Source organism: Furipterus horrens, unplaced genomic scaffold, assembly GCF_987537825.1.
Source record: "Furipterus horrens unplaced genomic scaffold, mFurHor1.1.pri manual_scaffold_4, whole genome shotgun sequence".
Classification (NCBI taxonomy): domain Eukaryota; kingdom Metazoa; phylum Chordata; class Mammalia; order Chiroptera; family Furipteridae; genus Furipterus; species Furipterus horrens.
In genome coordinates this window covers 5,836,120-5,860,510 of record NW_028327174.1, presented here as the reverse complement: position 1 = coordinate 5,860,510, position 24,391 = coordinate 5,836,120, and the positions used below count along the sequence as shown (strand labels likewise).

The 24,391-nt window shown below is 45.2% G+C and overlaps 1 protein-coding gene across 2 annotated transcripts; it reads left to right on the top strand.

The window, feature by feature from the left end:
* Positions 1 to 393: 393 nt before the first annotated feature.
* On the top strand, positions 394 to 16,077 carry ADSL (adenylosuccinate lyase). 2 transcript variants are annotated; one of them, XM_090272391.1, is made up of 13 exons: positions 394 to 612; positions 4,364 to 4,567; positions 6,860 to 6,904; positions 7,428 to 7,507; positions 8,920 to 9,091; positions 9,301 to 9,347; positions 9,936 to 10,026; positions 10,513 to 10,582; positions 10,730 to 10,877; positions 12,324 to 12,414; positions 12,987 to 13,076; positions 13,589 to 13,765; positions 15,797 to 16,077. In XM_090272391.1, exons 1-13 carry the CDS (start codon positions 442 to 444, stop codon positions 15,881 to 15,883), a joined length of 1,473 nt encoding a protein of 490 aa, XP_090128517.1. In that variant the 5' UTR covers positions 394 to 441; the 3' UTR covers positions 15,884 to 16,077. The 2 variants fall into 2 exon arrangements, with proteins under 2 accessions (XP_090128517.1, XP_090128518.1); XM_090272392.1 differs by lacking the exon at positions 394 to 612 and adding an exon at positions 1,189 to 1,224.
* Positions 16,078 to 24,391: the final 8,314 nt, after the last annotated feature.

The following is a 24,391-nucleotide window of genomic DNA, read 5'->3' as shown; positions in this document are numbered from 1 at the left end:
AAGCATCTTCATTTCTCGTCAGAACCGCGTTCAGTCCGAGACAGGCATTAAGAGTGGGGGAGCGGTAGGCGATAATAATAATTTAATAGCAAACATACAGAGGGCTTTCTACGTGTCCCAGACATCGATCTGATACTAAATCCTTACGGCAATCTTAAGGGCAAGTCTTAATGTACCTTTTCCTAGGTGGGGTAATGAGGCACAGAGCGGCTGAGTAATTTATGAAGCGCTAATCCGGTTCTTGTAAACGATGAGAAACTTGTTAACCCTGAACAGCGAGCCAGCAGCCAAACTCTGCAACCTTGAACGCCCAGAATTCCCCGAGCTTCGGGGCGGGACCAAGTGAAGGAAGTCCCACCCCCAGAGGAGGAAGTCCCGGCCTTCAGGCTTCCGTTTCCGCCCCCGCTGCCCTGTGGGTTCTAGTGGGGTCAGGTGTTGGGGATGGCGGCGGGAGGTGACTGTGGCGGGCAGCAGGCAGCTTGCGGGTATGACAGCTACCGCTCGCCTCTTGCCTCCCGCTACGCCAGCCCGGAGATGTGCTTCGTGTTTAGCGACAAGTACAAGTTCCGGACCTGGCGGCAGCTCTGGCTGTGGCTGGCGGAGGCCGAACAGGTAACAGACGTCGGAGCTGAGAGACCCGACGGAGGGAGGCGGGTCCGGTCCAGCATGTGCCGGGCTCTGCGCCCAGCCTGCGTCTAGCGTCCTGGGGACAGCTGCCCTGCTATTTTCGGCTGGGTGTTAACTTTCACGAGGAGCTGCGGCCCCAGGCCAGGCCAGTGCAGGGGACCCGGGGGCCACCACCTGTTGCCTCACATGCTTTTAGGCGGAGGCGGCTGCAGGAAGTGCAGTCCGTGGTCTCAGGGCCGAAATCGTGGTCATTCCGGCTAGAGTGCACTGCTAACCACGGAGCGCTCTGGAAGTGCTGTTGTGCTTATTTCTTTACGACATTGTTTCTCGTTTAAGCCACGAAGTCCTTGCAAAGGAGGTGGTGTTCTGCCCGCATTGGGAGGGAGAAAGCCAAGCGTGTGTAATAACCGAGTGTGTCGTGTGCTCTGGGCCCCCCGGCTGTTAAGAACGGAATTGGGATGTGACCCTCAGCGCTGAGCCACTTGTCTTCCGCGGCGCGACTGGAGTGGCGTTACCAGCGAAGTCGGACTTGCGTTCCTGAGTTTCACAAAGAAAGAATTCAGAGGCAGGAACTCAAATTATAAGCAAGTTTATTAAGTGAGCGCGGTCTGGGGAGAGAGACAGACCTGCTGGGGATGGGGCAGGGGCCTGGGCCCTTCATCTTGAGGGTTTTAAAGGCAGGGGACTTAGGGGAGATTTTAGGAGTGGGTCTCAGAATACTCATCAGCTTTATGGTGGCGCACCAAAATGAGATCTGTTCTTCTGACTTCATCTGTCCTTGGGTGTGGTTGGCACCAGTGGCACTAATTGGGTTTTTGTTGTTTTATCTCCCTGAGTCGGGTGATTGCAGCTATTTACCCTCTGGTTGAGGCGAAGTGTAAACCATTTACTCTTGTGTCCTTGGTTAGGGAACATGGGGTTTTGTGGTTTATTCGATGGCTGTAAACTGCTTGGCCATTTAACTGAGTTTCTCTATTCCTCTTGTCCTGGCTTACTAGCCTGTCTCAGTGACAGGGCTGTCACTACAAAATCTGTTTCCTAGGCCACTATTTTGTTTTAATAGGTGTTTTTTCTCTTTTTTTTTTAAGGTTGTATTTATTTACTTTTAGAGAGGGGGAAGGGAGAAAGAGAGGGAGAGAGAAAACATCAATGTGTGTTTGCCTCTTGTGTGTCCCCAACTGGGGACCTCGCCCACAACCCAGGCATGTGCCCTGACTGGGAATTGAACCAGTGACCTTTCTCAGGCCAGCACTCAATCTGCTGAGCCACACCAGCCAGGGCCCTACGCCACTATTTTCGCTTCACGTGTGCACATTTTGCCTCTGAAGAGGGAGAATCAGAGTAGAGGTTTACTAGACGGGATTTATGGTTTGTTTGGTGAGAACTACATGTGAAGCTTTGCACAATGTTTTCAGAAATAGCTGCAGCAGGGCCTTTCCCAGAGGAGTGGAAGGAAACTGAAGGCGACCCAGAGAGCTATAAAGTTTCCGAGGAAAATGCCACAAAAAGCAAGATGGCAATGTGCTCTGAAATGACATGAGTAAGCACCGGAATAATCTTGAGTAGGTGACGAGGGTGACAGTACAGTGGAACTCCCCAAAAAGGAAATGTTCACCCTAGATTATCCCCTCCGTGTCACTGCTCAGGAAAATAAAGTGACATCGTAATAGCAGACATTCCATGTGCCACGCACTGTTTTGAGATGTTACATATTGATAGCTTATTAATCCTTAGAACAGCCCATAAGGTAAGTACTGTTCCACAGATGAGGGAATGGAGGCACGAGGGGTTTCATAAACAGTTGGCTCATTTAACAATAATAGATCGGGAAAGAGGACATGAATAGTGTGTGGTGGTTTCTTATGGGCCAGCATGCACTCTTATTTTCTACTTCATTTGGTATTTTATTATATAGGTTAGGGTAGTGTCATTTCCCCTGGCTGGTTTGGCTCAGTGGATTGAGCGTCGGCCTGCGAGCTAAGTGTCGCTGGTTCGATCTTCCAGTCAGGGCACATCAGAGAAGGAAAACTCTGACTCCAAAAACCTCCGCTGCCTTGCGGCATACCTCTTCAGGGGAAAGGCTAAGGGAGTAAACCCCGACAGAAAATCCGGAGCCGGAGTCCCTAAGGCGGTTTGACGTTGTAGTCAACACCGGCAACTCCTGCGGCGCATCTGAAGCCAAGCTGTATTGACTCCGTCTTTCCCTTGGACCCTTCAGCTGCGAAGAGAGGGGGGGTCTGCTGCATGGGCAACAGCAGACCCTCCATATCACCCTGCCCAGGCTCTGTAGCTTCAGCTTCACTGGAGAGGACACTCCAGCGTCATTACAAGATGTCGATTCAACACGGGAGGAGACATACCGTGTCACTCCCGAGTCGCACAGCCATTCTCGGCGGTGCAGATAGACTCTTAAGCTACACCATCGCCTCTCGAGACGGACGCCGACGACGAGTGTCATTCAAAGACTTTGCAGGAACTGAAATGTAGAGTCATCTGAATATGTGTTCTTTCCTCTGCCCAGTCTGCTGATTGCCTGAAATGCATAGTTTTTTATATGATCTCCTGTGTTTGGATTATTTGTTAGGGTGTCAAAATCAGCAGCATAAATGACCTAATAATTTGGCAGTTAAGGGAAGTAATTGAGGGATGAGAGCTGAAGAGGAGGGCGGAAAATGAGGAACCTGGAAGGAATTTTGAGAACATGCATTGCCTGAGGGTAGGAAGCCGGTGGGCACACTGCCCCCTGCTGCTTTGCTTTGAGAGGGGCCCTGAGGTGTCCTGTGTGCGGCTAAATATCTAAGTCAGTTTGGGCCATGGGAGTGGCTAGTGTGATTGAGGAACTGAATTTTCACTTTCTCATTTTAATCAGCTTAAATGCAAATAGCCACATCTGGTCAGTGGTTACCATCTTTGGACATGATAGTTCTAAGATGCGAGACCCTCCCCAGGGCCAGAGCTTGGGAGTTTCAGTGAGGTTTTAATAAATTTCACCAATGTGCATGTTCACCACTTGGATCCAGGGTGCTGAGCTGCCTGTGCACAGCCAGCTGTTTTATGCCAGCCTGGGTTTCCAGGGAGGAGTGAATGTAAGATACTGATGTGTTTATTCTCTCATCAATATCTGCTCTTACTGCTTTCAGATGCACTGAATGTGTATGCCTGGTTTGTTGGCAAAATTGCCTGACCGCATTCCTAATTTTGGTTTCTCTGAGTAAATCCACCTGGGTCAGATGTAAAGCTGTCCCTTGGATCCCACACTTTGGGTGCTTACCTGCCAATCACAAAGGAGTAAGCAATAAATACAACATTCTAAAGGGAGGAATGGGTTAATACATTTGTGAAAATGTCACGTGATGAGCGCTCTAAGTAAAACCAGGTTAAAGGGATAGAGAGACGCAGAAGGATGTGTCAGGAAAGAAATCTCTCTGAAGAAATGACATTGAAGCCCAGAGACCAGAATATGCGAAGATGTGAGCAGACACATCAGGGCCAGTGGGAACAGTGATCAGAATTCACTGTTGTTGTATATATCGGAGTTTACTTAGAATGTCTTTTACCAAGAGTCATTGAGAAAGTCATCCCTTCCTCACCACGTACTGTGAGTTACACTGAATTTTAATTTAAGAATTGGGGAAAGGTATAAATGCTACCATGGACCAATTTTTTTCTCAGTGTCACCCAATTCAAATAATTGTGGCACCTGAAGGTATGTTGTTTTGTCTTGTGTGTTGTGCAGACGTTGGGTTTGCCTATCACAGATGAACAAATCCAGGAGATGAAATCAAACCTGGACAACATCGACTTCCAGATGGCCGCTGAGGAAGAGAAACGGTTACGGCATGATGTGATGGCTCACGTGCACACGTTTGGCCGCTGCTGTCCCAAAGCCGCCGGCATCATACATCTCGGGGCCACCTCCTGCTACGTTGGAGACAATACAGTAGGAGCCCACGTTGTTTTGTTTCCACTTAGGACTCAGTCTTTAAGAAGCATTTATAAGTTGTGGTTTATTTTATCCAGTTTTAGGGAGTGGCTCCAAAGACATTTAGTTTTAGGCGTATCTTAATGCTCAGGCATTTCTGCTTTGGATATTCCTCCAACCTAAACTATAAGCCCCTAACGGCCTCCATAGAATAAGACCTGCAGTTCTTGCTTATAGATTGATATGCTTGGACGTAAGTCAAGGTCTTAGCATTTTCAAGGCCAGGGTAATTTTCCAAAGGAATTTTTCCCCCCCAGGTTCTTTATAATTCTTTGCTATGACTTTTGAAAAGAAAATGGGATTGCATTATAATTCTCAAATGAAACCTTTAATTAGAAAAAGCATCATCATGTATTTTCCTAAGAGTTTACTAGGAACCCTGGCTGCTGTGGCTCGGATTGAGCGTCGGCCTGCGAGCCAAGTGTCGTTGGTTCGATTCCCAGTCAGGGTACAGGCCTGGGTTGCACATCAGGTCCCCAGTTGGGGGCGCGAGTGAGAGGCAACCACACAGTGATGTTTCTCTCCCTCTCTTTCTCCTTTCCCCTCGCTCTAAAAATAAATAATTTTTTTTTAAAGTTTACTAGGTACCTCACACTATTCTGAGAATATATTCCTTTATTCTTTGTGACAATCATGAGAGATTATGTCCATTTTTAAACAGCTTTCTTCTGGTGTAGTTTACATACCATAAATTAACCATTTTAAATGTACAGCTCAGTGAGTTTGAGTCAATTTATGCAGTTGTTAGCCTTCACCACACTTGTTTTAGAGCACATGCCTCACCCCAGGAAGTTCTCATGCCTGTTTGCAGTCAGGCCCACTCCTGCTTCCAGACCCACTCACTGGCCTGCTTTCTGTCTTTGTAGTTTTGCCTTTTCTGGACGTTTCATGTAAATGGAATTAGAATATATAGTCTTTGGAATCTGGCATTCTTTTCCCCATCTGTACAGCTGAGGAAACTTAAAGAGGTTGAAGAACTTGCTCAAAGTTACTAGAAATGACACAAGCCCAGGTAGAATGGCTCCAAAGTGGTGATTTTTATTTTTTTTTATTATCCTCACCCAAGAATATGTTGATTTGGGGGCTGGGAGGGAAGGAGAGAAAGAGAGACATCAGTGGTTGCTCCTGTACCCACCCTGCCCGGAGAGCAAACCCACAACTTTTGTGGTGTACAGGGTGATGCTCCAACCCACTGAGCCACACAGCCAGGGCCAGGGCTGCGCTCCTAGTGTGTGTGTGTGTGTGTGTGTGTGTGTGTGTGTGTGTGTCTCTTTTTTTAAATATTTTATTTATTTTTAGAGAAGGGGAAGGGAGGGAGAAAGAGAGGAAGAGAAACATCACTGTGTGGTTGTCTCTCACGTGCCCCCAACTGGGGACCTGGCCTGCAGCCCAGGCCTGTGCCCTGACTGGGAATCGAATCAGCGACCCTTTCGTTCTCAGGCAGGTGCTCAGTCCCCTGAGCCACATCAACCAGGGCTCTAAATCTGTTAATCACAATGTACCCGTGGGACCAGAAGTTAGATTCCAGATACACTTCCAATTCAGAAGGAAACCACTAACTTTTAAGTTGCTTCAAATAGTCTTAAGTGGTACATAATTAAAGGCATCTGTATGTAATTGGTGAGTCAAACAATGGGAGAGGAGCAGTCCTCTCCCTTGGAATATACTGCACTTCTTACAAGTGTCCACTTGGTGGTTGGGCTCAGAAGCTACCGTCTCGTGAAAGCACGTCTCAGAGTTGCCTGAAGTACATCTCTTCTCCCCTCAAAAACAGCTTTAATTTCCTAAACCTCGGTGTTCTGATTCATGTCTTTTTTTGGTATGCAATCATAGACATGAAGACAGGGAGAGGAAACTAACAGAATGTGCCCCGTGGAAGCTTCTTGGGGACTCAAGCGCTCATCTGTAGGAAAATAGAAACCATGCTGACCTGGGTGTCTTCACAGTATTCTGGATGGGGGTTACCCTTAACTATTTTCCAGTCATTTCAGATACCACATAAATTGGGTTTTATGAGTCTAAAGGTTTGGTTCCTTATAGGTTCCAGTTGTACCACTCTCTAAGTCGGTGTGCTTTTAAAAGAGTAATCAGAAAAGAACGACTTCCGTTAGCATTTTCTGGCTTGTACAGTGGGTTACTAATAGTAAGGTAGGCGACTAGCTGAGAAGCCAGTTTAATGGCCAAAAAGTGTTACGTCATAATGCTTGGACAAAGCTATTTCGTATGAGAACATTGCCTTTTCCTTCGCAGGACCTGATGATTCTTAGAAATGCATTGGACCTGCTTTTGCCAAAGGTAAGGAGTTGCCAGAAATTTCCTACCAGTCCTGGGTTTCCTGTGATAGGGGATGGGCACCACTTAGGAGTAAATCAACACAATATGAATCTACGTAGACTATCATTTATTCAGGCAAATGATCCTATATCTCTTCTCTAGAACTATCTATCTCTTCTTGGGCTAAAACACTGTACGTGAATGCGTTTAAAAGCCTTTTAAATGAGGGACGTGTAACCAGTGGCATGTTGTTGGCATTTGTGGGTCGGATTTATGGTTTTCTCTTTTTCTGCATGAGCCTGTCAGTGGTCTTAAAATTGTGCAGAAAAAGTTTATAACTTTAGGTAGTCAATTCAGTTTTCTAACATTTGTTGCTATGACCTCTTTAAAGCACTTTAAGATACAAAGATGAAAAGATATGGCCCCTGCCTTCCATAAGCTGGAGGTCTAATTCTATATTAAATTGTCTAAAAGTTTAGTTCCTGATTATGTAATGAGCTCAACCTGAATTCACCCTCTTTCTACCACGTGGTCTTTCTTATAGCTTGCCAGAGTGATCTCTCGGCTTGCTGACTTTGCTAAGGAAAGAGCTGACCTTCCCACCTTAGGTTTCACACATTTCCAGTAAGTGATATGATGACTTCTTGGGAATGGGGCTTGTTTATATGCACCTGGCTTTCATTTATTTTTTTATAGTTCTTCTACAGGGAAACCTTGAGGTGAGTCATCTCAAGACATAACTTAAGCAGATACCTTGGGTACTTATGAGGGATGAATCTGATATGTAACCTAAAATCTGTACTGGTGAGAGAATAACTATAATAGTTCATTTGGGAAGTATTGGGAAATATGTATCAAGAGCCTTAGAAAGTATTTATATTCCTTGACTTAATAATTCCATTCTAGAGAATCTAGACCAAGCAGGTAATCCAAATTATGGTGAAAGCTCTATGTACAGAGATCTTTGTTACAATATTATTTATGATAGTAAGCATTGGAGATTATCTAAATGTCCCACAATAAGAGAATAATTAAATAAGGTATATAGTATATCCACAGGTTGGAATAATATGTGGCCATTACAATGATGATGGGAGCCCTGGCTGGTGTGGCTCAGTGGATTGGGGTGCTGGCCTGTGAACCAAAAGGTTGCCTGTTCGATTCCTAGTCAGGACACATGCCTGGGTTATAGGCCCGGTTCCTGATTGGGGTGCATGCGGAGGCAGCCTATCAATATTTCCCTCCCTTTCTTTCTCCCTCTCTTCCCATCTCTCTAAAAATAAAATAAAATAAATAATTATAAATAAACTGTAATAATGCCAGAGTTCTTTATTTTTTTTATTTTACTTTTAAGATTTTAAGTTTTATGTTAAAAAACAGACCTGCAGTGGATTGGTTTAGATTTCAAATTGAAACAAAGCCATTAGCTGTTCTGTTAGAGTCCGTTGGTTCTGTGTGTGTGGGATTCTCCACGGCATGGCCAGTTCCCCGTCAGACCTTGGCTCCTTACAAAGGCCTTCCTTGACTGCCAGGCCAGAGTAGCGTTCTCCATTGTCCTCATTTTCTTCCTTTGTATTTTTCATAACAGATCAATAATTATCTTGTTTGTCTACTTGCTTACACTACAATGTGAGCTCCATTGGATAAGGGACCTCGTCTGTATTGTTCGTTGTTGTATTTCCAAAATCAAGAACACTATTAAATACTTGGCAAATGTTTGTTACATGTGTATATGTATATTTCTTACCAAAGTCTGGGAATGAACAAAACAGACATTGTCTCTGCCTTTGTATCTCTTCTTGATGATGAAGAAAGAACTGTTCGGAGCCCTTTAGCTTTATAATCTTTGAATATTTATAAGTGACACAGAGCCTCCTTAGCCAGTGTTAGCTCCTGCTTTGTCTGTACTGGTTTCTCCATCTCTTAGTTTAATTCTTTCCAGGGCTAACAGTGATGGCTAGAGGGAGCAGTGAAGCTTTTATGAAAGTCAGTTCTTGGTTTGAAACTTCCCTGTGTTCTCTTTGGGCTGCTGTCAGGCCTGCTCAGCTGACCACAGTTGGGAAACGTTGCTGTCTTTGGATTCAAGACCTTTGCATGGATCTCCAGAACTTGAAGCGTGTCCGAGATGACCTGCGCTTCCGAGGAGTGAAAGGCACCACTGGTACTCAGGCCAGCTTCCTGCAGCTCTTCGAGGGAGATGACCAAAAGGTATTCTGAAAGCAGCCTGGGGGCCATAGAAACTCAGCGGTGGGGCACCAGACGCAAAGCTGACCTGCAGGACCGTAGGAGGCGGATCTCGGGATGATTGGAGTCTTTGCACAGGAAGGGGTACAGGGGAGTGCACTCTGGGCAGGATGGTCAGGTATTCTCATACGAGACACACCTGGATTACTGTAGGGATGTCTTTTCTTTCCAAGGTAGAGCAGCTTGACAAGATGGTGACAGAAAAGGCAGGATTTAAGAGGTAGGTAAATGGGAACAGAGTTGGCCTCCTTGTTAAATGATGAAAGGCCTGTGTTCAGTACGCCTCCAGATTTGATCCTAACTTTTTTGACTTTTTCTTTGTTCTTTCACCTATTAGGTAAATTGCCTGAGTTTTATTTTTTTATAGCCTGAATTCTGTTTTCTTACAATCTGTGAGAAAAAAAAGAAACTTTTATTTCCTGAGATTTTTGGAATAGCCTTATCCATGTTGCAGTTTTTGTTTATTTACTGAGGGCCTCCAATGGATGAGCCTAAATCTGGCCATTTCCATTGAGGGCCACCAGGCCCCACTGTGGCCCCTTCCAGGCACTCCCATCAGGCTGCAGTAGGACATGGGCACATGGACCGTATTTCCTTCTTGGGTCAGGGCAGCTGTCTGGGTATTAGTAAAAAGGGTGGAAGAACAGCTTGTTCCCGGAACCAGCCGTCAGTGAGGTCCCCTGGGCTGAAGGTGACTTAGTGTACCAGTGAGACCAAGCCTGCCCTTAGCACCTGTTTTTGCTCGTTTGTTTGACACAGTCACATTTTGAAATATTTCCACTTAAGGTTCTTTTCTGTGCACTTCTAGAGCTTTCATCATCACAGGACAGACCTATACACGAAAGGTGGATATTGAGGTGCTATCTGTGCTGGCTGGCTTGGGGGCGTCAGTGCACAAGGTGAGTGGGGGTGGCTTGTAGGGGTGGGGATGAGACCTTTGGACACCACAGACAGACCAGATCAGCCTTTTACCTAATTATGACTTTTACCTAATTATGTCACTCGAGATGTCAGATGTCATTTTTAGCAATTTGGGGCCCATACATGTAGCCTCTTAATTAAGGTGTGCTGACGGGAAAGACTAGTTTTGGCGTTCTCCCTCGGGGTCATCTGGCCGTTGTCCTCCCATGGTGTCTTAGGCAGTGTTTCACAGAGACATTTCCATGCTTCCTGAGCTTGGCATCCCGGCCCTTCAGGAGTGTAGGGAAGTCTGAGGAGGGGTCTCCCCAGGAGCACGTGGGGAGGACGTGCTGATGCAGGAGATGAGCTCCTGAGGCTCAGCAGCAGCACATTCGAAGAGCTGGCTCCTTCGCCAGCCTAGTCCCTGCCCCTGATTCCTGCGTTCGGGAGTGCGGGTTGATGCCTCTGCCCCTGCTTTGCCCCAGATCTGCACTGACATACGACTCCTGGCCAACCTCAAGGAGCTGGAGGAACCCTTTGAGAAACAGCAGATAGGTGAGTGAAGGTGAAGACCTGGGCGCACCGCAGAGGTGCTGAGAGGCTTGCGGGCGCGTGTTACCCACTCGCTCGTCCAGCGTGCGTGAGCTTTCGCTGTCCTCTGACGTCTTTCTGCCTGTGCTTCTTGTCCTTGTGCGCGGGCAGGCTCCAGTGCGATGCCATACAAGCGGAACCCAATGCGCTCAGAGCGATGCTGCAGCCTCGCCCGCCACCTCATGACCCTTGTCATGGACCCGCTGCAGACGGCGTCTGTGCAGTGGTTTGAACGCACACTGGACGACAGTGCCAATCGGTCAGTGGGATGGGGATGTCACAGAAGGATGTTTTGAGTATCTGCATGTTCTCATTGTCCCCAAGGAGCCTGGGGTCTAGCAGGGAAGCAAGGACATAGAACAGTGTGATCGGTGTTAGGATCAAAGTGTGTACAAGGTACTCTTTGTGAGGAGTCAGGGAAAGCTTCACAAAGGAGGGGATGCGTAAGACTTAAGGAGTAAACAGGCATTTCTAAAAAGACATCTGAGACAAGATTGGTAGCATGTATAAAGTCCAAAGGTAGGAGAAACACAGTTTATGGAGTTACTGATAGTCGTAGCACTGAGGAATGAGGTCTGTATGTCGCTAGAGATGAGAGGAGATGTGATCAGGAGTCCGTTTATCTGAAAAGGAGTTTTGGTGGTATCCTGAAGGCAGGTAGGTGTCAGCTGTGGTCTCTGAAACAGTGACATGTTAATGAGTTATGGGGTGGGTCAGAAGTAACTTGTAGCTGCGAGTAAGGTACCAACATGCCGTGGTTTTCTACCTTATGTATATACTTATTTAAAACAGGTTTACGTTGCACTGGTTAGCTTTGATTGTACCGAGATTTCATCAGCAGAAGATACATAGTTAAAGCCAGGGTTTACCTATGGAAATAAGACATGTGGACTCATTCAGAAATCAGCCATGGACTACTTTTAGCAGTGTGTGACCCAGTGAGATGTGCCCGCTAAAATACCTGCAACAGTTTACAGAATCCATTATAAGGGGACATTAATTTAGTCCAAACAAGTTAGGAGGTTACTTTAAAAATCCCAGTTCACCCTGGCACAGTGGCCACATGAATGGAGAGGAAAGATGTGTATATAAAAATAGCGGCAGATGGACCAGCCTTGGTGGTTGACTGGCGTGGGTGTTAAGTTTGCTGATGGGGCCCTGGCCCTGGCTCTCAGTTGGTGAGAGCGTCCTCCCAATACGCCAAGGTAGCGTGTTTGCTCTCTGGTCAGGGCACAAGAAGCAACCAATAAATGCATAAATAAGTGGAACAACAAATTGATGTTTCTCTTTTTCTCAAATCAATAAAAAATATTTTTTTAAAGCTTGGTGATGGGGTGCTAGTGCCGTTTACTGAGTCAGGAGCCACAGGAGAGGGAGAGTGGGTTCAACATAGTGAGCAGGAGGCCGTGGGAGAGCGGCTGAATTCAGTTTGGGGTTTGAGGTACCTGTGGATCAACCAGGAAAGCTCTCTGATTGGGTATGTGCTGTGGCACTTGGGCAGGTGGTCTGGACTAGAGTCTGTAATAGATTTGAGGGTCATCAGGGTACTGGGGTAGTTGAAGTCGGCGAATGAGATGAAGGAAAGGGCCCAGATAGCACATATAACGTGAGAAGTCAATAGAACTGTTTCTTGGGACACACCCTACATTTCACTGAAATTGTTATTTACCTAAAGCGATAACTGAATTGGCTGTTTGTTTTCTAGACGTATTTCTTTGGCCGAAGCATTTCTCACTGCAGATACTATATTGAATACATTGCAGAACATTTCCGAAGGATTGGTGGTGTACCCCAAAGTAAGAGGCCTCAATTAAAAAGCACAATGCTAGGGAGGGGTTGGAGTGTGGGAGGAGAGGTGCAGCCACCTGCTCTGGAGTGGCTATGTTAGGGGGGCTCTATACGCTGGTCCGGTAGGAGGGCTTCCCAGTCGGAGCTCATTGTTCAGGTTGTGATATGAGCTCTAGGGCACAAACATGTGGGATTTATAGACACATTTATAGAAAAGGGGGAAAGGTACTTTGAATTGGCTTAAACTGCCAGCAAGAATTGTCTGGTCTGGTGTGACCGGCCAGTGGGTGCATTTCCATTATATACTTGGCTCTTGTGATGGGCCCTGACATTTAACAACTTGAGGTCTTAGGGGTTGTTTTCAATGAAGCATCTTTTAAAAGTTTACTTAAATCTATTTCTTTTTAAAATCAAAATAATACTCTGGATTACTAAGGAAAGTAAAAAATATGATGTTGAGAAAACAATCCATTCTCTTTCTTTGTAAATATGGTAGTTCATGTCCCTGGTGTGCATTTTGCTGGTCATAGTTGATACCTTACTGTGTATATGACTTTGTAACTTTGATGCATCTTCCTAGGTAATTGAGCGACGCATTCGACAAGAACTGCCTTTCATGGCCACGGAGAACATTATCATGGCCATGGTGAAAGCTGGGGGTAACCGCCAGGTTTGTAACTCTTCATGCTCCTGGCTAAATTGAGAGTGCACCCTTAGTCCTGAAGAAGAGTGGATGAAGGAAGGAGTTTCTGTCGTTACCTGCAGTCACGGTATTGGTGCAGACCAGTGACCATATTCTGCCATAGAATAGGCTTATTCTGGAGGGTGATTGTGGTAAACTCAGTTCATTAAATATGAATCACTTAATCATGTGTAGCAAAGGTCCACGCCTAGTGAAGGCATTAGGTCGGAAGTTCCGTAGGAAATGATGGGAAATAGGCAGGACACAAGAGCAGAAAGTACAAGAGGCTTTAGAGGGGCCTGCGGGAGGCAGACGTCCATTTCAGATTTGTCCTCAGTTGTGGAAAGAGAGCCTGGGTCTTGGTGGAGCCAGACTGTGCGGGGAACCCCTTCAGCCTGGAGGGGCTTTGTGTACTAGCCAGAGGCAGTATGAATGTGAAGTGTCAGATGACTTCTCAGAGCATTCAGACATCCTGTTAACAGTGAATCCTGTCTTCCCAGGATTGCCATGAAAAAATCAGAGTGCTCTCCCAGCAGGCAGCTGCTGTGGTCAAGCAGGAAGGGGGTGACAATGACCTCATAGAGCGCATCCTCGCTGACGCCTACTTCAGCCCCATTCACTCCCAGTTGCACCATCTGCTGGACCCTTCTTCTTTCACCGGGCGTGCATCCCAGCAGGTAGGCAGCAGAGCACTTCCATGGGGCTGCGGTTTTCCCCGTGGCCCTCTTTCCCCCATTGGGCCCCAGGACAGGGAGTACAGAGCCCGTTGTGTGTCCGCGTGGTGGGAGCTGTGATGGGAATGGAGCTCCCTAGGGTTCAGAGCAGGTGGTACTGGCTGACCTAACGCTTTGGTGGTTTTGAACCACCTTGGGTATTTTCTGCGTGGGTTTCTCTGAGTTCCCTTTCGGTCTGGAGACTGGGTTTTATCACCCGGTAGATCTGAGTTTAGTCCTAACTTCCAGCATTTACTGGCTGATGGGGTAAAAACACACACCTCATGGGTGGTTGAGACTGAGAGGCCAGCGTGGTGCTGGCGTACAGTAACCGCCCATGAGTGTTCGTCACTTCTCCTCTTGGGCTTTTGGGGACTGCAAGAGTTAGTTCAAAAATACTTACCAAGTGCAGACTACATGCTCTCTATATGTTCTGGTGTTGCGTTTAATTCTGGGGCTTTAAGCCCTGGCCAGGTAGCTCACTTGGGTAGAGCGTCATCCTAATACACCAAGGACCCCTGGTCAGGGCACAGAAAAGAATCAACCAATGAAGGCATAAATAAGCGGAACAACAAATCCATCTCTCTCTCTCTCTCTCCCCCCACCCCCGTCTCTTTCTCTCAAGTCAATAATTTAAAAATCTGAAGCTTTAAAGGTGGATAGATAATTCTTATCTTTAGGGGACTCAAAACTTAGTCGTGATGACTTGTAAATAGTTCATTATAACACTAAGCAGTGCGCCTTGGCTGGTGTGGCTCAGTGGACTGAGCGCTGGCCTGCAAACCAAAAGGTCGGCGGTTCGATTTCCAGTCAGGTCACAGGCCTGGGTTATGGGCTAGATCCCCAGTTGGGAGCGCGTGAAAGACAACCACACATTGATGTTTCTCTCCCTCTTTCTCCCTCCCTTCCCCTCTCTCTAAAATAAATTTAAAAAAAGAAAATATATATATATATATATATAAAATACTAAGCAGTGCATACAGAAATAGAGGGAGGCACATCTTTGGGGGATCACAAAAGATAACACAACCCTAAAATAGTAGAAGTTGGGAAAGACTTCTTGGAAGGCATGGCATCTGAGCAGAATCATAGGGACAAGTAGGAGTTACCCAGGGAATGCCAGGCTGAGAGGAGATGTCTGACATGGGGGAGAGGATGTGCAGTCATTTGCCATAGGGTGGTGTGCAGCGCCCTGTCAGCAGTTACAGGGTTTAATGTTGAAGACAGACAGGAGTTTATCATTTATAGTCAAATCGCTATGGGATTTTTGTTTTTTTTTTTTAATTTTTTTGTTGTTCTATTACAGTTGACCCAGTTTTTCCCCATTGTTCTCCACTGTCCCCCCACACCACACCCCACCCCACCCCCGTCATTCCCCACCCTGTGTCATTTACACTGGTTCCTTGACTAGACCCTTCCCCTTTCCCCCTTCTCTACCTCCCCACTGCCCTGTGGTCACTGTCTGTCTGTCCCTTGTCTCCCTGCCTCCGGTTCTATTTTGCTCATTTGTTTGTTCTGTTCATTAGCTTCCTGTATTAGGTGAGTGGAGTTTCAGATTTGGAAGATTTGAAGTGGTGGGAGAGAGGCCAATAAGGAGGCCGCTGCAGTGGGCCAAGCACTGAATGACGAGGGCTTTGAGCCAAGGCAGGGGTAGATACAGACAAGGGAGATCTGAGTGCTCTTTAGAAGGTTGAGGACTTGGGAGTCGGTGAAAGGAGGAGGAGGGAAGAAGCGGTGATGATGTTAGCTTGGGTAACCGGCGGAGAAAGGCGAGAGCCGCTGCACTGAGAACGCGGCTTGGAGGGAGCGCGCGTGGGCATGGTGGCTTAAGCAGCCTGGGTCTGGGGACAGAGTTCTGACAGCCTGTTGAGAAAAATAGCTCAACAGTGGAGTAAATTCTTTATTAAATTAGGTCTCAGTGATATAAACTGACGTTGAAAAATTATCTAAACTTAACATCCTAATGTTTTGTTTATTTGCTTTCCTCTTTGGCAGGTCCGGAGATTCTTAGAAGAGGAGGTGAATCCCCTGTTAAAACCGTATGAACATGTAATGAAGGTGAAAGCAGAATTATGTCTGTAGAGGTGGAAGAGAATTAAACCAAAAGTCATTGTGGGCTGTGTTCACTCTTATTGCCTAGTCAGGGAAACGTACTCTAGTGCCTTATTTTACCTCAAAAGGTGTTACCTTAAGTTAATGCAGCACTTTTTTCTTTCCATGGCACATTCACATTTCTCAGGGTTTGCAATGGAGAAATAAATTGTGTTGTAGTTGGACTCGTTTTTGTTTTTTTGTTTTTTTTTTAAACAGAAAAACAGACTTGCATAATATACATAGCTAATAGTTTGCTCTCTGCGCTTTTGAGGCATATTTTCCAGCTAGTTTAGTCCTTTTCACGTGTTAGCTTGATTTTGAGGCCCTGGTCCTCTCTTTGGAGGGAGAGTTTGATCTGATTCTAGCAGAGTAACCTGGACCCGGTGATTCGGTGTGATTGAGTATCTTTATTTCACTATGTTTGGCTAGAATAAGTAATGAAATGTGAAGCTACAATAAATTGTCAAAGCAACTGATTTGATCATCAGGCTTACTCAGCTCTAGTTGTACCTGACCTGACTTCATGTTTTGATAAGGCTTTTGTATATCAAGGAGATGCCAGTAGAATATATTGATTTCATCAAGGCATTTGACAATCTAATCCTGGTTACACAGACTGCTAGTTTATTGAATCAGCTGTAGCTAAAGAAGATAGAATTATGAATTATTACCCACCTAGAAGAATACTGTTGTTATTTATGCCTTGGGTCTCTATCATTTGCCCTGTCCCAACATATTTTCTCAGCATAGATGAAAAGAAGAAAGCTTTTTTTAAATCAGATTTGCAAATTATACAAAACTAGAAGAATTAACCAATATATTTATTTGATAAAATAACTAAGATTGTATCTACCCTTAAATTCGCTGAAATGATGTGGCCAAAACTAAGAAAAAAGAATTAAGATAAATTTGAATAAGTTAAACTCAGTATAAACCAGACGTGGTTGCCAGTGAGAGGAGACGGTTTTAGGATGTGTTAATGGTATGTATCCAGAAAACCACCCGTCTTACTGCTCCACGCTCAGGGTGTGCTCAGTTTTGGACACGCATTCTGAGGAACAGATAACTGGAGAGCCAGCCTCCAAAGACCTTGTCGCGAGTGGTGAAGGAATGTTGGGGCTCTTGATGCTATAGCAGAAGACTTGTCTTTGCTTCAACTGCTGCTGTACGGAGGGAGAATGACTTAAATACCTATTGTCTCAAGAGGCACAACTGAGCCCAATACCCGTGGTTGAGAGTCTGAGGCTGGTTTGGACCCAGACATTGAAGCTGCTATGACGAGTTGGTGCTTCTCCCCCACCCCACCGCTTCAGGTCAAGCTGAAGACCACCTACTTGTCAGGAATGGGAATGTTTTGAGGAAGGACAGGCTTAATTTCCTCAATTGTATCTAATTAAAGGTAGTAGAAGTAAAGAGCTTAACCTATTGGAAAGAAAGGAGCCTAAGGCAATCCTTAAAACCAAATTTTACAATACAGTTTAGTGTAGCAAGCAAGCCTGGATGGCAGGGAGCCATATGACATTTCAGCTCTCCCAGAATTAATTTGATTGTTATTCCTCTGATGAGAATATTGAAGGGATGTTTAAATTACGTCTGGCACAAGGAATTCAGCCCCTGGACTCTGATCAAGCATTCTACTTCCTTCTCTGGTATGGGCCACTTAAGGAGGCAGCAGCGGCCATCAGTGTCACTGTAATCAGAGAACTTACACTGCATGGTAGGCACACTGGGCATACTGAAGAGAACATATTTTAGCTAATAAATTTTCTCATAGGAAATAAGGTGTGAACAGTCTTGTTCTGACAATTATGTTAGACTTTGAACTCGTGATTGGTAATTTGGGCTACTTGGATGTATTGGTTTGTTGTGTGTTTCTTCTTCCCTCTTCCACTTGTGTTTTTATATACTTGTGATATACTCATAAGTGCAATTTTGTTTTCTTGTTTTCCCATTTAACATTTTATTTAAGGGCATTTGGGTGGGCTGAAGGTTGGCTGAGAAGGGAGAACATTCATAGCTTCTAAAAGATGAGGTTCAATTTAGTCAACCAGTGATGGAAACTCCAGGATTCGAACCATCCAGAACTCAGGGTTTGGACAAACCATGGGAAAACTGGCTTCAGTTCAGCTGCATCAGATACCTGGACACTTGCACTGTCTTTTTCCCCTGCCTGATGATGGATTTCATTTAATAACCAAGAGAGCCTGATGACAAGTGGAAGCACAGATTAGGTGCCTCCAGAATGGTGATGTAACTCCTGATGGATGTGAGGGTCCATGACAGAAATTGTATAGCACATGTCATTTTTTCTTTCTGAACCCAGGAGGGTGAACCCCACTCTGGTCAGTCAGGGAGCAGGCTGAGATGTGAGGGTGCTGCATTGCTTTGGTTTGCCTGTCGTGGACAACAGTATATCCTGAACTGGATGGAACCAGCCAGAGATTAGGGAATGAGTCAAAGATTAAATAGGAAAGACTAAAAAGTTTAAAAAGCTGGAAAGCTACATAATGAAATACTAAGTGTGTTGTCCTGGGTAATGAGTTTAAGGTGACTTATTTTTCTTTTTGCTTTTGTGAATTTTTTCAAGTTTTTAATGCAATTTTTATTTAAATAAGCTTTACATTTTAGAAGTTTTGTATTTACAGAAAAATTGCAAAGATAATACAAAGAGTTCCCATACACCCCATACTTGGTTTCCTCTATTAATACATCGTCATGGTAGCAATATCACAATTAATGAACGAATATTGATACATTATTAAAGCCTGTAGTTTTTAACTAATGTCATTTTCTTGTTCCAAGATTGCATTTGGAACAGAAATTACATTTAGTTATAACATTTTTTAAATACTGGAATTCACATATATTTCCTAAGGCATGTTCTTTATCAGACGTGGTCTAATGAACACAAAATCTAGCTCATAAATTTAGCCAATTCTGAATGTAACTGGAAATAAAGCAGAATAAGTTTTTCCATTCTGGATCTATGTGACCTTGTCCTTACCTCATTAAGTGTGAGTACAGAGACGTTCTCAGAGGCCGACTTTCTGAAAAAAGTGGTTTAAGTGATGACTCTGGGTGTAAATTTGCCTTCATGAAAAATCCAAGCTCAAGAAGAAACAGCTGGGTTCCTGGCCTACATTTCAGCATTTCAGGTTGAGCACGTAAGAAAGCGAGATGATCAGCAAGTGACTCCAGGGACAAAAGGTCAAATGAGAATTGAGTGGGTAGAGGAAAACAAGAGGCCCTCTATATTTTCTCACGTAACAAGGCCCTTTGTCCTTAGAAAAACAAGGTTTGACCTGCCCTTTCAGATTCTGACACCGTACGTGGTTCTGCCAGTTGTATTTGTGGTAGTATTAGGCCTTCCTCTCTGATTGTGCGCCAGAAATTGGGGTTGGGCAACATTCCAGCACCAGACACGGTGAGGGAGGGGGTTTGAAGGCACCTCTGGGAACTCCTATAGCCAGTCCCCACAAGGAAATAACAGGCTGCTGCTGAATAGTGGTTCTAAGTGGTCACATGTGGGACTGGGAAGGAGATGCGCCATGAGGGCTTCAGTCAGTTTCTATCCAGGAGTGATCTGGCCTTGCATTGCTATGTCTCTAGGGCACTGAGACGTTTAAAACAACGGGAAAGTGTTATTCCTCTTCCATGGTTTTAAACTTTAACAGGACAGCTGTCTTTAAAAGTTGGAATTAGCCCTGGCTGCTGTGGCTCCTTGGATTGAGCATCGGCCTGTGAGCCAAGTGTCGCTGGTTATATTCCCAGTGAGGGCACATGACTAGGTTGCATGTCAGGTCCCCCGTTGGGGGCGTGTGAGAGGCAACCACACAGTGATGTTTCTCTCCCTCTCTTTTCTCCTTTCCCCTCTCTCTATAAATAAATAAAATTTTTGTTTTAAAGTTGTAATTAGGATAGTGCTGGTTGTAAGAGTATAGGCCAAGTATATTTAAAATACATAATGCAGAAATCCAAAGATCTCAGGATTCATTCTATAGTTCCTTAAATAAGGTGCGCATTTCTTTCAATAAAAAGGTAAAGTAATGTATTTATACCTCACATGTAGAAAGCTTCATGTCTTTAGTGATAACCTGGAGGAAATGAGTATTTACAGAATACTTTGTTTCTGATCCAGGTTTCATACTTTAACATGTATTTTTTCAGCACCCTACTGTGTACTAGGAATAGTGGTGAGCAAGACAGTCTGCCTTCCTGGAGCTGTGGAACCAAGGCAGGCAGCAGACTACACAAAGTGGTGAATGGCTTCTCAATAATGGGACAGTCAGAATTCAACATTGAGCATATATAAAGCTCATTAAGCTTCAATGAGAAAAGGAGTTCTTGAAGCCCTGGCCGGGTATGTCAGTTGATTAGAGCATTGTCCTGATACACCAAGGATCCCTGGTCAGGGCACATATAAGAATCAACCAATAACAAGCATCAATCCATGAATGCATAAACAAGGACAACAAATCAACGTTCTTTTTTCCCTCCTTCCCTTTCTCTCTTTCAAAAATCAATTTTTTTAAAAAAAGTGCTCCTTAGATGTAACTTCACCAAGAAATTCACACTGCTTCCCTTGGTTTTAGCATTTTGTAATTCACTATTCATCATGAGGCAGTTGCTTTTACCCCTTGCACTGTGCTCAGTTGAATTACTTCATTACACCTGGCTCTCCATCTAACCTCCTTATGGCATGAATTGCTAAGGGCTTTGCCTTGGGTGCTATCCTAGGTAAGCTAAGGATTTGGCGTTTTTCTTTCTCCCTTTTGTCGTCTAATGGAGGCTAAGTGTGTATATAGAATTTACACAGCATTTACAAGAAAGTAAGTTTCATCAAATTGGTAGCTAGTCTTACTGTTTCTTAAAAGGGGATTACTTGTTCTCTGTCTCCTGTGGCCTCTGTACCTGCCCGATGTTGAGCAAATGTTTCACTGGGGAGTGTGTATGTGTGGGGGGGGGGGGGTCGGTATTAAGTCTGTAGGGAAAGTAGGCAAAAATGAAATGCTAATGGTTTATTGCAAAAAACAAAGGGAGGAGATACCATGGACTTCCGGCCAAGATGGAGGCCTAGATAGACACGCTGCATCTCCCTCCAAAACTAAGAAGGAATACAACTATCTTAAAACTAGAGACAACCAGAAGTTCCAGAAAATCGAGCTACCTGGAAGTCCAACGAACAAAGATATGGAGAAGAAATGCTTATCCAGACAGGTAGGAGGGGTGGAGCTGGGGTGGAGAGGAAGCAGTGTGGTGGTGGCTGTGGCGGTGGCGGTGGCAGCAGCGGCAGGCTGGCAGAAAGCACAGTCACATGTTTTAAAAAGAAGGGAAGAACACCTGGCGAGTACTCCCAGCACCAGACCAGACTGTGCAGCTCACAGTCCCAGCGCTGGGGGAAATGAATCCTCATTGCTTCTGACTGTGCAAACCAGTGGGGGTTGGAGCGGGGGAGGAGGCTACTGGTCTCTGAGTGGAGTCCCCTTGTTTGAAGGGCCCCCATGGTCCTAGAATGTCTGCAGACCCACCCACACCAGGAACAATGGCCAGGGCAGCAGCTGGAGGGGCGTGGTCCCATGTGGAAGTGAGAGAGGTGCCTGGAAGGTAGGTGAGGGCTGAGTGGGCGGCATCGTTCCCTCTCTGACCCCTCCCCCACACACAATGCCACAAGATGGTGAAACGGGTCACCCTGTACTGACAGTCCCATGTGGAAGTGAAAGAGGTGCCTGGAAGGTAGGCGAGGGCTGAGTGGGCGGCATCATTCCCTCTCTGACCCCTCCCCCATACACAATGCCACAAGATGGTGAAACGGGTCACCGTGTACTGACAAAACCTAAGGCTTTGCCGCTTCCAAGGTAACAGGTGCGACAGCTCTACCGAAGACACAGAGGCAAACAAACACAGGAGCCTGTCAAGATGAGCAGACAGAGAAGTATGGCCCAAAAGAGGAAATGGATCAAGGTTCCAGTGGGAGAACTAAGCGATAAGAAGATAGCCAAAGTAATAGATGAAGAGTTCAAAACACTGATGACAAAGATACAGAATTGACAGATATGCTTAAGTATGGCAAATGCATAAGGGAAGAAGTGAAGGCTCTGCTAAATGAAATGAAGGAAAATCCATGCAAAACCAATGGTGAAGGGAAGGACACGAGGGTTCAAATCAGTGGTTTGGAACATAGGAAGAATAAAAGAGTGAACCAGTACAAAACGAGGAAACAAGAATTGAAAAAAATGATGAGAGGCTTAGGAACTTCTGGGACAACTTTAAATGTGCCAACATCCCAATCATAGGGGTGCCTTAAGAAGAGGAGCAAGAAATTGAAAGCTTATGTGAAAAAAGAATGAAGGAAAACTTCCCAAATTTGGCGAAGGAAATAGACATACAAGTCCAGGAAGCACAGAGAGTCAGTCCCAAACAAGCTAGACCCAAAGAGGACCACACCAAGACACATCATAATTAAAATGCCAAAGGTTCAAGATAGAGAAACTTAAAAGCAGCAAGAGAAAAGCAGAGAGTCACCTACCAAGGGGTGCCTAAAATACTATCAGCTGATTTCTCAAAAGAAACTTTGCAGGCAAGAAGGGACTGGCAAGAAGTATTCAGTGTGATGAAAAGCAAGGACCTCGTCAGCAGCCGTCCGTCTCGAGAGACGATGGTGTAGCTTCTTAAGAGTCTATCTGCACCGCCGAGAATGGTTGTGCAGTCCGACTCGGGAGTGACACAGTATCTGTCTCCTCCCGTGTTGAATCGACATCTTGCGATGACGCTGGAGTGTCCTCTCCAGTGAAGCTGAAGCTACAGAGCCTGGGCAGGGTGATATGGAGGGTCTGCTGTTGCCCATGCAGCAGGACCCCCCCCCCTCTTCACAGCTGAAGGATCCAAGGGAAAGACGGAGTCAATACAGCTTGGCTTCAGGTGCGCCGCAGGAGTTGCCGGTGTTGACTACAACGTCAAACCGCCTTAGGGACTCCGGCTCCGGATTTTCTGTCGGGGTTTACTCCCTTAGCCTTTCCCCTGAAGAGGTATGCCGCAAGGCAGTGGAGGTTTTTTGGAATCAGAGTTTTCCTTCTCTGATGTGCCCTGACTGGAAGATCGAACCAGCGACACTTAGCTCGCAGGCCGACGCTCAATCCACTGAGCCAAACCAGCCAGGGTAAAGCAAGGACCTACAACTAAGATTATCCAGCAAAGCTATCATTTAGAGTGGAAGGGCAGATAAAGTGCATCCAGACAAGGTAAAGCTAAAGGAGTTCATCATCACCAAGCCCGTTATTATATGAAATGTTAAAGGGACTTATTTAAGAAAAAGAAGATAAAAACTATGAACATTAAAATGACAACAAACTCACAACTATCAGCAACTGAATAAAAAAATAAAAAAAAAACTTAAGCAAACAACCAGAATAGGAACAGAATCATAGGCCTGGGGATCATTTGGAGGGTTACCAGCTGGGAGGGAAAGGGGGAGAAATGGGGAAATGATGCAGGGATTAGGAAGCGTAATTGGTTGGTACAAAATAGACAGGGGGAAGTTAATAATATAGGAAAGGGTGAAGCCACATAACTTATATGCATGATCCATGGACATGAACTAGGGACGGTGGAATTGCTGGAGGGAAGGGGATTACTGGGCAGAAGGGAGCAAAGGGAAAAGAAATTGGGTCAACTGTAACAACGTAATCAATAAAATATACTTTTTAAAAAAAGGGGACCGGTGCTGAAACTAGCATTACTCAGCAGCTGAGTTTTGACACCTCCGCTTACCCTACACCTATCTCAAGAAATTCTTTTCCCAAAAATATAAGTTTAAAAAATATAGCTCCTGAAAGTTGTGTTATGAGAGAAAACGGATGCTACCATCCTAAAAAGGTTGGAATTCATTGTTCTAAGCTTTTTTTTTTTTTTTTTTTTTAAAAGGAAAAGGAAAGAAAAGCAGAAATTTTAAGAGCCAGTGGTGTGGTTGGGGTCGGGAGAAAAATGAACTTGGCCACAGAAACTGGGTTCAGATCTCTGCTCCAGCACTTAGTAGTTCTCATTATTTTGGCCAGGTCCTCTGTAAAATTCAAATGATAGAATTCACCCTGCTTTCAGCACAGGAGTGTTGTGAATCATTTGAAAGTGAAGTGAGCATAAAAGAGTAAGATGACAGACTGCCTTACTGTGTGTGGTGGGCTTTGCTTGTGGTCGCCATTCATTCACCAGGGGCTGACTCACCACCTTGGAACACCATTAGGAATCCATGTTTAGGTTCATAAGCAGCTCTAAAATGAAACGTGTTTCACTTCAGAGTAGGGTGACATTTCTAGGAGAACATTCCTTTAAGACTATTGTAACTTTTGGTGACCTTTCTAAAATGTGTCAAGTAGGTTCCCTGTCCCCCCCACCCCCCACCTAAGGTCTGATGTCAAATAGAACAAGGATATCAAATAGTGATGGGTCTGCCGCCTTTGGGACTATGAGTTTGTACCGTGCATTCGCATTTTCTCAAACAGC

Excerpts from the sequence above, each read along its gene's own strand:
- ADSL (XM_090272391.1), top strand. The coding sequence starts at position 442 with ATGGCGGCGGGAGGTGACTGTGGCGGGCAGCAGGCAGCTTGCGGGTAT. Across the intron at positions 10,027-10,512 it reads TGGGGGCGTCAGTGCACAAG|ATCTGCACTGACATACGACT; the intron begins GTGAGTGGGGGT and ends GCTTTGCCCCAG. Across the intron at positions 12,415-12,986 it reads GATTGGTGGTGTACCCCAAA|GTAATTGAGCGACGCATTCG; the intron begins GTAAGAGGCCTC and ends GCATCTTCCTAG.